This window comes from Poecilia latipinna, unplaced genomic scaffold (assembly GCF_001443285.1).
Source record: "Poecilia latipinna isolate Pla-1442-1.1 unplaced genomic scaffold, P_latipinna-1.0 Scaffold463, whole genome shotgun sequence".
NCBI classification, from domain to species: Eukaryota; Metazoa; Chordata; class Actinopteri; order Cyprinodontiformes; family Poeciliidae; genus Poecilia; species Poecilia latipinna.
The window spans coordinates 155910-170525 of NW_015113079.1; the positions used below are offsets into that span (position 1 = coordinate 155910).

General features: G+C 37.3%; 1 protein-coding gene across 13 annotated transcripts in view; it reads left to right on the plus strand.

The window, feature by feature from the left end:
* The window catches only part of cacna1ba (calcium channel, voltage-dependent, N type, alpha 1B subunit, a), an 87093-nt gene extending 75640 nt beyond the window's left edge, over positions 1-11453 (plus strand). For 12 of the 13 annotated variants that reach the window (XM_015039160.1, XM_015039159.1, XM_015039167.1 and 9 more), the window contains 3 exons: positions 2901-3123; positions 3945-4156; positions 4997-11453. In XM_015039160.1, coding sequence (XP_014894646.1) covers positions 2901-3123; positions 3945-4156; positions 4997-5527 — 966 coding nt within the window. In that variant the 3' untranslated portion in view covers positions 5528-11453. The remainder of the gene's footprint in view (positions 1-2900; positions 3124-3944; positions 4157-4996) is intronic. The other variant, XM_015039168.1, reaches the window with a different exon arrangement.
* Positions 11454-14616: the final 3163 nt, after the last annotated feature.

Consider the following 14616-nt stretch of genomic DNA (forward strand, 5'->3'; position numbering starts at 1 on the left):
GACCTTCTGTTCTATCATTCAAACTGGTGAACAGAATCCTTCTGAAGCCAAAACATCTAACTGAAACACACAAGGATTTGCATTTAGTCCAAAAATATAGAGTAAAGTCTTTAAAAAAAAAAAAAAAAAAGATCTCCCGTTCTTACCCTTTGGTCTTCTATTCTAGCAGGGCTCGTCTATGTATCTATGCTTTTATATGTAAGAAGTTATCATGGTGTCTGTGGTACAAGATAATCACTAACATCATTCAACTTGCATGAAGCCATATTTGGACTTCCTCTCTATTCCTGCAGTCATATCTCGTTTCAACTCCCTCCAACTGAAGCATTTGCATTATCATGTTGAGGGGAACATTCACAGCAGTGCGATTGTAATATCTGTCCACTGTGGGCTGACCTCTGCCTCCGTCATATGAATGCTGGATTTCAACGTTGAGATCAGAGAAACTGGAAGTGTTTGCTCCTGATAAACTGCCATATTGGGGACCAATGACATGCAGAAGTTTGTTCAACACACAGACGTTTGTGTGCCATCTAAAATGTTTGTGTCTGTTTTAGAAATATTTTTCTTTTTTCTCTCCTTTTTTCATCATCTCAGTTTTTTCTAGCTTTATTTGTCATGAAACCTGATCTCAATGAACAAGCAGGCTTCTGAACCTTTCTTTGGATGACATGCTGAATATTTGACCACATCTTAACACATTAACCTGTCCTTGAAGCCTCTCTATGTTTCAGTTGGCATGCGAACAGTTGACGTGTTCTTCAAACTCAGGCTGAAACATCCATAGAAATATAAGAAGCAGCTCATTCCTGAGCATTGTTGATTGATTTGTGCCTTTAAAGTGCTCTCTGCAGTTCAAGTATGGAGCGCTGTTGTTTGGCCTGCTTTCACAGCAGAGAAGTGTACAATAACGTGATTAAACCCTGGCCAGCTGCCAGCCATTGGTTCAGTGACGCTTTCCTCCGACTGCCTACTGAATAGCTGATCTAAATGGATCTGGACTCAACATTCACTGAATGGTAATTGGGTTACAGACAGAGGGAAATCTGCAGTGAAGGATTAATGAAAGGATGGAAGATATCAGAGCATGCTGACCTGCTGTCTTCGTTTTCTCACCTTTTGGAACGAAGGCCAGGAAATCCTTCAGCCAATTCAATTAAAGTTGGCCTTTTGGAAGCAGCCTGCTGGACTGTGATGGGAACTCTAGAGTGCAGCCAGAGTCATGGGTCCCCACAGCAGTCATTTACAATGTCCCGTCTTTATTTTTTCTTTTTTTTAATGTGTGCTCAACTTGTTCAAATCCTGTTATAACCTCTGCTATGACCTCTAGTGTTATCTACAATTTTTTTCTGCAGCGACAGTGTTTGTTTGTCCTTTTCTCAAAAAACGTTCTTATTGTGGAGTTTTATCACCTTTTACGACCAGCACATGCTAAGGTGCATTTTATTTAGCAGGAGATGTACAGGATGCCCATTGTAGGCTAACACCTGACTTTGTTTTCTGAAGGTCATCTTATAGATGCAGATCAGATGTCTGTTTTGTACATCTCAGTTATAGTCTGTTATGGTTAGTTACATGTTTCAGTTTACACAGCTTTAATAGTTGTGTTCACAGAGTGTTAGTAAATTATTATAAAATATTAAACAGAAATATTCTAAGTAGTTTAATGTTGATGATTATAGGTTCCAGTTACTAAAAGCCCAAAATTTGACAAAACTAAGTTTGTGATAACTTGAATACTAAATAAAAAATAATACAAGTTCAGAAAACTGTAAAACAGCTGAAACACTGGGTGCCTTTAAATCTCAACTTAAAACCCACCTGTTTAGAGTTGCTTATGGTTAAATTAGGATTAGAGTGTGGGTTTTGATGTCTTCAATGTATTTGATGGTTTTTTTTTAATGTTTTTATCTTTTCTTTTTATCTTTTTATTACTTTCTTTTTATTTCTCTTTCTCACTGTTTGCGTCACATGTTTTTATTTTAATTATGTAAAGCACTTTGAAATGCCTTGATGCTGAAATGTGCTATACAAATAAAATTTGATTTGATTTGATTTATTCCAGAAATATCAGTCTACAGATGACATCCATGTAGTATGTTGACATGACGTTTATTTCTTTTCTCTGTTTTGTATTGTAGAAACCTTTCATTTTCTTAATCATATTTAGTTTTCTCATGAACTAATTTTTAGGATGGCATTAGCTGTAAGCCAGGCTGCACAGTGGCACAGTTGGTAGAGCTGATGCCTTGCAACAAAAAGGTTCTGGGTTTGATTCCTAGCCTGGAGTTTTTCTGCATGGAGTTTGCATGTTCTCCCTGTGCATGTGTGGGTTTTCTCCAGGTACTCCAGTTTCCTCCCACAGTCCAAAAACATGGCTGTCAAGTTGATTTCTCTAAAATTCTCCCTAGGTGTGAGTCTGTGTGTGCATGGTTGTGTGTCCTCTCTGTCTCTGTGTTGCCCTGCGACAGACCGACGACCTGTCCAGGGTGAACCCACCTCTCGCCTGGAATGTTAGCTGGAGATAGGCACCAGCAACCCTCCTTACCCCACTAAGGGACAAGGGTGTACAGAAAATGGATAATCATCAAGTTAATACTTTGAATACATCACTGATCTTTTAAGAGGTTTGAGCGTATGAAAACTGGTGCAAATTGATAGCAATCACAAAGCTGATCCACAAAGCTGATCAACAAAGCAGGCACAACTAGGATTCTTAGCAGGCGTAATGTATTTGCCTGTCTGCAGTCATGAATATGCAGAATATATACTGATCATCAGGAAATAAAAAATAGTGGGAGCATGAGATGGAAATGTAATGATGTAATGAAATGTGTAGTGCCACAGAAATAATTTGTGTAGGGTGTGATTCTCATCCTTTTCTTTCTTTGCTCCTTCAGTCTGGTCGTGATGCTAGCTCTATGAGACGCTCTGTTACCACTGTAGCTCCACAGCGGCCCCAGGAGGTTAACCTTAGGAACTACACCCTGGAGAAACCTCGTCATGAGAGAACACATCACCATCACCACCACCATCACTGCCATCACCGCAGAGACCGAGACAAAGACAAGAGACAAGGGTCTTTGGATACCCCTTTTGGGGGCCAACCTCCCAACTCAGCTGGTCAGTCAGCAAACAGTACAGAAAGTTGTTTCTAAAGAAGATCACTTTGTAAAACAGTGGATTGACCCATTGTGTCAAGTGCAAAACGGTCTCTCCCACTACTTTTAGACTTTTCTTTGATATTTTATTTTTCTATCAGAAAAAGACTTCGACAAAAATAATCCCATCAAAACTACTGATTAGTACTAAAATCTAAAACTATTGAAATCTTAAAGGTAATGAATTAAAAATAATTTAAGTTCAGTGCATTTATGTTACTCCTATTCTCATATGATTTAATCCCAAGCCATATTACAACACAAACATGGCAGGACTGGACCAGGACTACTTTCACTGGGAAAGAGAAATTAATTCATAGCAGTGATAGTATATCACAATAGCTTTGTCAATGAAAGACACACAGCTAAACACAGACTCTCTGGATCAGGTGTGTAATCCTAGAAAAGAAAATCAGAGGGTACACAAAATTTATGACAACAGTAACTAAAAATAATGCATAAAGGGAGAGAAAAGCAGAGTGAGAGCAGCCTAAACCTATGGCAGCACAGCTACAGAGATAGCTGCCTTCAGCCAGTAACTCTAGTCTTTATCAAAAAGACAAGTTTTATGTCATGGTCTCAAAAGTAGACAGGGGGCCTGTGCTGTATTTGTTCTGTGAATTGTTTATTGAGGTGTTTGGTTTTTTTGTCCTTACTTGTCTTCGGACAAAAGATGAAATTTAGCTATTGTGGTAATTCCTGCATATTTACGCTGCTATAAATTGTTGTAGTGTAGGTTAATATGTCATAATAAAATAAATAAACATATTCTTCTCATTTAAGGTGGACCAGAAGAGCCAGCATATGAACCTGCTGCCTCCAGAGAGCGAGCTCATAAACGTGGGCGCTCCCATGAAAGGAAACACCATCACTCCTCAGCAGACAAGCAACGCTATTACTCCTGTGACCGCTACTGCAGCCGGGAACGCTGCTGTCCCAAATCTGCTACTGCCGCCTGCTCCTACCGAGAGGAGCAGGAAACCAGCAAAAAGCAGGTAGGAGGCTGCAGCTGACTGGAACAGAACAGATGATGGAGGCACACTTTCCTAATTTATTTGGATACATTAAAGCCATTCGTAACATAACCTTTAGAATTCATTGATTATCTTTGTAGAATGTACTAACTCCTTGTCGGAGATTATGATTGGTAGTTTCATTAATAATTCAAAATATTGCTCATATACTCACATAAAAAGCACTACCTTGTTCAAAAACAAATATTTCTCAAATAAAGTCTATTGTTGCAATTAATCATGGATCCTTTTAACTACAAACATTAGCCCCTTTCAGATCAGATTTTCTCTTAAGCATGCACCCACAAATATGTCGATTTACATACAGTAACAGGCCATGTGTGCTTCCTGATTATGCAGCTGGGATCACAGAACCAAAGTGTGTGGTACATAATTGGAAGATTGGTCTGAGTAAAAAGGTCCCAGCATGGAATGTCTGATCTTCAGCTGCTTATAATGCATATAATAGAAGATGTGTAGATTTTGGATAGGATATCTGATCTGAAAGGTGTTATTGTCTGAAGACATTTTCTACTCTGTCTTTTTTTAGTACAGTCTCTCATTCGCTTTCACTTTTTTCCCACTTTCTCCTTTCATCCTTTTCTGAATTTTTGTCGGTCATTCCCATTTCATTGGTGTTTGTTCTTTTTTTTGTATTTTCTTTGTATTCTCTGTTCAACTTTGCTGTCTATCATTGTTGTATCTCTCACCTCTTAATGTATGTTTCTTTCTGTCCTTGTCTTCCTGTTGATCCTTTTTCTTTTCATGCATATTTTGCTCATTGTTCTGTCATTTCAAATTGCTTGTTCAATTTTCATCTAGGGCAGTGGTTTGGTTAAAGGCAGCCCAGATGCATCAAGATCCGGTTCTAGCACACTAAGCCGTGGACGCCGGCAGCTCCCACAAGTCCCACACACCCCACGGCCTGGGGTGGGATATAAGACTGCATACCCTTCTCAAGTGCACTTTGTGTCTAGTCAGGCTTCTCAGAGTCCTGGCCGACTAAGCCGTGGCCTGTCGGAACACAACACCCTCCGTCATAGTGGTTCCTACTTCTTCCCCTGCCCTGTCACTCGTATCAGCTCAGAGCCCTTTCTGGGCCAGGGCCATGGTGATGCCCTGGGAAGTCCTTACAGCAGCTTCCAGAACCAGCTGGATGTCTTCCAGGATGTGGCATCACTGTCCCCTACCCCTAGTGCCGAACAGTCACCCCGGACCACACTGCCTCGAATGATGGGAGCCCTACATCCAACTTTTGGTGTAGATCCGAGTGTGCCCAATGGGTACCACTTAAGTTTAGGGGGCAGCACCAGCCCAGGCACTGGATACAGGGCACTGAGGTACAGAAGGTAGATGGGAATGAATGGTGCTACCATGGCTTTAAACCAACCTTTTTAATGCATTTTTGAGGCATTATGATGGGTTTTTATCAGCTTTTCTGAAGGCTTTAGTTTACATGGTCACTTTGTGTTTAATACTGTATTCTAGCTCAGAAAGTTAAGGTGATTTTTCACATGGCATTCTAAAATGAAAGAGAAAAAACATTTCCTTTCCAAAAGGAGACACATATGTCTGGCAGTTGTTAGGGTGTTTTTTACCTCAGTGTTTTGTCGAAACCACCATATTGAGCTTGAAAGAATAATTGAAATGGGAGAATCATTTTCCATGTTCTAGTAATAATACTCTACAACCTGAACAGATAAGAGTCTTACAGTTTTAGATAAGACTTATGCAGACCAGCTTCAGCCTTTATTTTGTCTTATTTAAACGTAGCGTTCAGTGAGGGACCTGGGTGTTTTCCTCATGATGGCCATTGTGCTACACATAATGCCTTTTGCCATTGTGGAGAAAATGAGTTGTGGTGTGTGTATGTAGCTAACTTTTTGACCAATAGTTCTTTTATTAAAACTTAAAGCTGCACTAACTTGTCCTTCCATAAGTCAGCAATTATAACAGATCCCCATTTTCAATGATGATTTAACAGGCTCAAATAGCCATTTTATTCTTCATGTTGGTGATGAATCCACTTGGTTCTGTTTAGTTATGGAACTTGCACTGTTCCCAAGTATTCATGCAAAGTGAAATCTTGAAATTCTGTGAAGGATGTCTCTGAGCAGACATTTTTAGTATGCTAACCACAAAATACCAGCGTGTTATTTTGATAATTTTTTTTTACATGATTTTTTTTTTTATTTCAGACAGACATTTCACCAACAAAACATAACAAAGTAAGACTTTCATATTTATAAGTGTAAATACAACACCTTATTACCAAATATACATACTCATATACATGTGAATGCTCCACTTGTTCCGTGACTGTGAGCCTGAAAAGGAGCATGATGAAGTTTAACTTACATAATCATACCCCTTTTCCATTCAGTAATTCATAACATAAGTAATCTTCCCATTTCCCATATCCCTTCTAAAGAAAAATAGTTTCTGAACCAGATGAAAATAACACACACACTAATATACATACTCACCTATGTATACACATACACATCTACCTGTATATATACATATATAATGTATAACTATATACACAAACACACACATTTACACACACATGCCTATACACCAATTGCCCAAGTCATCCACAGTGCTGTAATACCCAGCCAATTTCATCACCCCTGTCATCCCTTTATAATAACCATTTTGAGGCTTTTCTTAAAATACCTCATGCTTGGACTTTGCTTCAACTCTTTGGTGAGTTTATTCAGAATCTTCACACCAATGACTGAGATGCTCATTCTTGTCATTGTTGTTCGAACAGTTAAAGTTCTGAAGTTGAGGTTTTCTCTATAGTCATATCCCCCCACCTTATCAGTAAGCAATTTTTGAATATTTTCTGGTAATAGTTTGTTTCTAGCTTTGTACATAAACTGTGCAGTTTGAAACTCTACCAAATCTGGGAGTTTAAAGAGGTAAGAATCTATAAATAAATTGCTGGTATGAGAATAGAAATAAATCTTATAAACTATTTGGATGGCTATTTTCTGTAATGTGCATAATGGTGAAGTTTTGTAGGTGTTGCCTCAAACTTCCACACTGTAACTTAGATATAGCAAAATAGGTGAACAGTAGAGAATATGAAGGGCAGAGGAGTTTAGAAATGTTCTAGCATTATGGAGAATTGCAGTACTTCTAGCTATTTTAGATTGCACATATTTAATATGAGATTTCCAACACAGCTTATAATGAATCAATACTCCACATTCACATTATCAATTATTATTTGTAAATTGCTATCCCCTTCACAATTCCCGAATAACATAAACTTGGTTTTATCTTTATTTAGTGATAATTTATTAATATGAAACCACTTTTTCAATTTCTGTAGCTTTAAATTAATTTCTATCAAAAGCTGCCGTAAATGTTCACCTGTACAAAAAATGTTTGTATCATCTGCAAATAAAACAAAATTAAATATCTTGGAAACCTTACATATTTCATTTATGTATAAAATAAACAACTTTGGTCCCAATGCTGAGTCCTGGGGAACATCACAAACAATGTCCAAGCATGAGCATGATTTTTCACAGTATGATTCCAACCTTTTTTTGAATCAGTGTGTAAAGATATTTAGTCAGCTAATGAGGAAAAATTAATTAATAGAGCCTAATTTATTTGACAGGAAACATTTTGTTTAGCCTGGATGTTTTAAATTTAGATTATTTCAACCATGTACATTAGAAACTCTTAACAAGCAGACAGTGGAAATGCTTCAGCTGTGTCGCATTAGAGCTGCTAGGGAATTCACAGAGAAGGTCATGCTTAGAGATTCAAAAATCAGAATTTTATGTCTGATTTAAAATCATCTTCTCTGGTAAATCCTTGACCTGCCAACATAGATTTTATCCCTTTCCAATTTCTGCATAAGACTGGAACACTGAAAATAATTTCTTTTCATCTTCCTGCTGTGAGTGATTATTAATTATTTATATTAAGAGCAGCAGTGATGTCATGTGATAAAGCAAGTACTTTTAAACAGGATTTTACTATTTTAAGACAAAAACAAAATTATTCTTGAGTTGATATTGTAAGATGGCTTTAGCATGTTAAATTATCACTTAGAATTTAAAAATAGAGTTCTCTCCATGCCTTAAGAGAATGTGATCTTTACCTCAACTCTGAGATTTCTGCCAACATTTCCAAATCTGAAATGTCCCATAATACAAAAGGGGTTGATAAAAAAAAGAGCAACTTCAGGTGTTAAACTGTCTAGCCTTCCTGTTATCTACTGAATCTCCTTCTCTCTCTCCCATTCTTTCATTGCCAAAATGAACCGCAGACAAGTCTCAAAAATGTCATAGAAAATTCAGCTTAAATACCTTTTTTTCATTTTTAAATGCATGACCACATGTGACCTAATAGCAACTAAAATGATGTGTTTGCTCATTAGAAAAGTTTGGAATTTGAATTGTTTACTGTACAGACACATACAGGGTCAAACAGATATGTTAAATTATGCTTAAAGTCAGTTTCTCTGTGAATCTTGGCTTACTTATCACCCTTGTTAATTTGTGGGCCAGCTATGGGAGTGATTTGGGGTTCTTCCTGTGCTGTTGTGACAATTGCAGATTAAGGAACAAAATGTTATTGAATAAAAAAAAACTTCAAAAGAGATCTGGGAGAATAGCTACAAACTAATGCAACATGTAACAAGAAATTCCAAGTTTGGTTGTTCCTTACTATAAACTGATAGAAGTAGAACAATTCTTCAACAGTTATGCCCTTCTTTAACTTATTTTTTACACCAAAGTGCAGCCTTTAATGAAATATTTTAGATAATTGGAATTACTAGAAAGTGTTGTTTCAGGTACTTGAAGACTAGCATTGCATGCTGGTCTACAGACACCATCATAATATTCAGCAGGAGATCACTGTTCTCAACAATGGAAGACATACAGTGCTTAAAGCAGCTGTGGACCAATAATGTTAGCCTGATGACTGTGTTTAAAATGATTCACTGGTCAACGTTTCCTCTTCCAGGTTTCTTCATCACCACCAACCATCACCAACCACTCTGTTTGAGTTAGCTGCAGCGGAAGTATGGTGGTTTCAACAGAATAACTTGCTGTAAGTCAGGGGAAGAAGACAGAATAGCAGATCAGAGGATCAGTGTAGAGAACCTCAGACTATACAACACTGTAAAACAAACTGTCGCTCTTTAGTTTATAACTCCACCATTCCACAATGACATCTGATCTTTTGCAACATTCCCTGTGTCAGTTGAACAGATGAAGGCTGGCTGACAGTCGGCACTACTGTTTTTCTCAAATACTTCTTTCTTACAGCCTTTACAAAGCAATGCATGGTTAGCTGACCTGTGTGTTTTCTATAAGAAGTTCATTGTGAATGATTTTCTTCTGTTGTATCCATTTGTTGAATAACATGTAATAACACTGATGTGTTTTAAGTGAACTGTTTACAGTTTGCCATTGTTTCAGGTCTATTTCTTATAGATTTTCTTTTGTTTGGAATGTTTTAAGACAAAGTGCCTATCCTTTTAGATTTATATAATGTAGGGAATAATGCAACATCAACTTTTTTGTAATGCATCCACACCAGAATAGACAGTTTATTTATTTTGTATGGAGCTCTGCAGGAAAACATGTTGCACAGAAAGCCTTATCTGCAAGCAACATTTATACCTACAGTACGCTTGAAAATCATGAATTGACAAATGACCTTAAAAATGTTTTTTCTTCTTTTTTTAAAAAATTTACATTAACAATATTGTGAGCATTTAATTCCTCGTAAAACCATGGACTCTGATGTGAGTAAAATAGTGTGCATGTTTAGAGTGTAGCTCTGGTCAAACACCTGTATTTTTGATAAAGCTGTCAGAGTATGCCCCCAGGAAGCTCCTGTCTTGTTCACAATGTAAACCCATGTGGGGGTCAGCTGATGTCTGACTGGGCAGCAGAAAGCATGTCTGAGCGAGGGCTCCGAGCACAGAGAATGAACGTAGCTTGCTCTGTTAGTGTATGTTGAAGTGTGTAAACTGCTAAGCACAGATTCTTGCATATCTTTTTTGTATGTGGAACTTCACTCATTTACTTTGTTGACCTTGGAGGCAACTAGCAGAAGAAGATGAATGTGATAATATCATGCCAAGGCACTTGCAGCCACTGCTTTCATTGTCGATTTATTAGAGTAAAATACAATGGTACTATTAGCTGTGTTCAAATTACCACTCAATATGATGCATGCTTATGTGTGATGCCAGTTACAGTTGAGTCTTAATAGTTGAATAATTTAGCTACAGAGAAAGATTAAAAAGAAAAACAATAATAAAGATGAAGAGGATGAATGCAATGGAACCACTTACCTTTTCTGAATAATTTAGATTAAAATGAATATAATTGGGCTTTTATTTCAGTTTGACTTTCACCATTATAAATAGTAAAATAAATTTATTGCCTATACTATCAACAAAAGCATGTTATTTTCATGTTGGATTGTATAAAAGTGGCCCACAAAAGAACTAAGTAAAACATGTAATCACTTTTAGCATCTTCAAAGAACAAATAACAAATAAAAATTATTTAAGTCCATATAATATATTTTCTTTAAATGTGGATCAGGCTGCTTAGCTACCTATGTGGTGTAAGGTGACATCCCATTTCACACTTACACCAGCAGGACAAGGAAGTGGAAAAGGGTGATTATATGCAAATATCTGATTTTTCCATTAGTCATGGTGTTTTAATGAGTGGAGCAGTGTAACTCATCTCACGTGGTTTTATCAATAACATGAGGAAGTGTCATCCAGGAGTTTGATATTTTTTTCCGTTGCTCTTGTCTTTCATATGCAGCAGATAATTATTATTATTGCCATTATTTTAGTGTCCCATTTCTTATTTCCAAAAAATAAAATGGAAGAATTTAATCATATACTGAATAAAATGATGGAACGTTTTTAAGCAAGCTAAGATTTTAGGAACAACTGGTTGAATGAATCAAGATAAATAATTTTAAAAGTGGTATCAAAACATCTTTTGGAATCTCGGTTGGTATTTGTCAACATATGAATAGATACTGATGAATCAGTGGCGATCCTTTTTAGCAAAGCTGCTCTAACTTATCAATATGGATTATAAAATTTGGACACAGCTAATATGTAAACAAAAATAAAGCAGCCAACAGCTTTGATGGAACTTGTCAGAAAGATATGCTGTACTAATGTGGAAAATCCATTGTAAAGTGATGCAACCCATTGTAGAAGTAGCAGATAAGTTGTGATCCATGAAGGGTCATAATAAATGTGAAAGGACATGTAGAACACCACTGATGATGTCACAGAGATCCCACTGGTGGAGCTGCGTTTCAAGTGTTGTCTTCAAGTGTTCATGTGAGGCCTGTGAACTGAAGCTAAAAGCTGTACTTTGCACTGACCAGGACATCATATGAAGGCTGCTCTACACTCAAAGAATAATTGTTTTGTGCATCTCAACTGACAAAGGATCTTGAAAATTATTGGCAGGTTTATTTGCTTCCTATTATGGCTGTACAAGATGGAAGGAATCTGCAGCAACAGACTGAATGGAATGTGGGTTCTCTGAAAGCCTGTCTTTGGTGGTCTACAAGGAAAACAAGGGAGAAGAAGGCCAAGAAAAGTAGGGCTATGCAACAAAACCTCCCCAGTTCTCCACCCAGTCCATTCTGTAGCTACTGATTCAGGCTTCAGCATGATTGTGACCAAATGTTTTAAAAAACAAAAAAACATGCAAACAAGAAGACTTGAAACATATTGAGGAACAAAGTGTAACAAGAAACCAATTATTTGGGACTATAGCAACTTTATACATGTATTTGCATGCACAATATTTACCCATGTTAATGTCAAATGAAAATCCCTTATGGGAGGAGATGTGTTATTCTCTTTGGAAAATATAACAATGTTTTTTAAAACCAACATGTTTTATGTCTCAGCTATTTTCATACTGCTGAAACAGTTATTTGCTGAACTTTCTGAGGTCTGTATTGCATCAAAGGATATGTACCTCTGTCTAAGACGATCACCTGGCTTATACCCATTAAATCCAAACTTCTGGATTGTGCATATCTTTTGGGGTGTACATTTGGTTTTTACAGAAATAAATAAAATAAAAAAAACACCAAATGTTTGCATGTTCTAACAGTGTATGTGCATGGAGGAAATCTGGTGTTTTTAGAAACACTGTGCTTGTTTTTATCATTTTTAGATTTTGTACAATGGGGTTTAACAATGCTTATTAATATTTAAGTCACTAATTATATGGGTGTAACCTAATGTCTATTTAAACAGACATTTTCAGTTAAGGAGCAGAATTCATTGTTTTCATGCTCTGATTTTGTGCCTTTAAACCTTTGCTGTCACATTTCAAAACCTTGCTGGTATCAAAGTTTGCTTTGGAGACGTATCAAAATAACACCTGCTGTAAGAATTGGATGTTGCTCTTCCCAATGTCATTAAAATCCTGCTATTATCCTTCTGGCACTTAAACATGTATTGAGTGTGAAAACACAAAATCCTGCTCTCACATTGAAAAAAGAATTATCTGAGTGATAACAATAAATGACCCCCTTTTTAACATTGTTGGCACTTCATCCCTTTACTGAAAACCTCCCGTTGGGTGAGGGAATTTAGTGTAAATTTTGTTTTTTTTCAAATTTCATATCTACTGACTAAACTTCAGTTTGATACCTTTTAGTCATTTTTTCCTGTTACAGTAGCTGCACTGAGTTTTCACAAGCAGAGATGGGAGATAAAAGTATTTATAGCCCCTGAACGTTTCCATTACAAACACAAACATAAATATATTTCATTGGAATTTAATGTGAAAGACAAACACAAAGTGGTATATAATTGTGAAGTATGATTCAAAAACATTTTCACAAATAAAAATCTGAAAAGTGTGGTGTGCAAAAGTATTCAGCCCTCTTTTCTCTGAGTGCAACCAATTGCCTTCAGAAGTTGCCAGATATCTGCTAATCACTAAATAGAGTCCAGCAGTGTGTAATATAATGTCAGGAGGGGGAGTCTGTACACGAGACAACTATTAGTCATGCACAGCACAAATGTGGTCTTTATGGAAGAGTGGCAAGAAGAAAGCCATTGTCAAAAGAAAATCATAAGAAGTCTGGTTTGCAGTTTGACAGAAGTCATGGCAAGATGGATGGAATAAAGGGCAAAGTTGGAGAAAACCTGTTGGAGTCTGTAAAAGACTTGAGACTGGGGGGGGAGGTTCCAGCAGGACAGCAACCCTAAACACAAAGCCAAGGCTACAACAGAATGGCCTGATAGAAAAGATACCCATTTGTTAGAACGGCCCAGTCAAAATCCAAACCAAAACCCAATCAAGAATCTGTGGCAACATTTGAAAACTGCTGTTCACAAACACTCTGCATCTAATTTGACTGAGCCTGAACTGTTTTACAAAAATAATGGGCAAACATTTCAGTCACTAGATGTGCAAAGCTGATAGAGACAAACTCTAAACACTATCTGCTGGAACTGAAGCAAAAAATAGTTCCATAAAGTATTGACTCAGGGGGGGTGAATACTTTTACACAGCGCACTTTTCATTGTTTTATTTGTAAAAAAAAAAAAAAATGTTGAATCACATATAAATTACAGCTGTTAAGCATGAAATATGCACTCTTCTGAAAGCATCACTTTACGTTCCCATTACCAGGTATAGCACAAGAATAGAAGGAACACATTGTTTGGGGTGGAGGGAGTTGGGGTGTGGCATCCTCAGTGCAGTGTAAAATCATGGTTGCATGAGCATTATTAGAGGTCTGTGGGCCAGATTTTGCTGTATAGACAGTTAAAAAGCTCATGTGGGTCCATTCAACCACTCTTAGAACTACGGGAGGGTTCAAACTCTGCTCATTCAGTTTTAGTTTACAGAAAGAGCGCCAAGCTGCCAAATGAACAATATTATTGATAACCTGACCAATAATATTTAAGCTTAGGATTTGCAAACTCTCGCAAACTCACATAGATGTGGGCTGTCAACAAAATGTTTTGATACAAATTATCTTTTTTTCTCCACAATTTTAATAGTAAAGAGGATTATGCAATTAAAAAAATCAATTGTTTTTTCTTTACTTAAAGGAAAATCCAAAGGTACACACAGTGCGTACAGCTGCAGGCGCTACTATGAGTATCATTTCTTTATATTCAAAAAAGGGCACTTGAGGCATCAAGGATAAAAGGGGCTGGGGCTCAAGCCCCCTCCGCCCTCTCTCTGCACGTGCCTGCTAAAGAAGAGTAAAAGTTATCCTAGAGCAGTGGTTTCCAAACTTTTTCTTCCCCCCCCCCCTCCCCCCCGCCGTGGTTTCCAAACATTTTCTGCGCCCCCCCTATGGATTACAAATGGCTGTCTGGTTGAAACGATGCGTGTGACGAGGGGGGTGGGCATCGACATTTTTGGGGGCAAAATGAA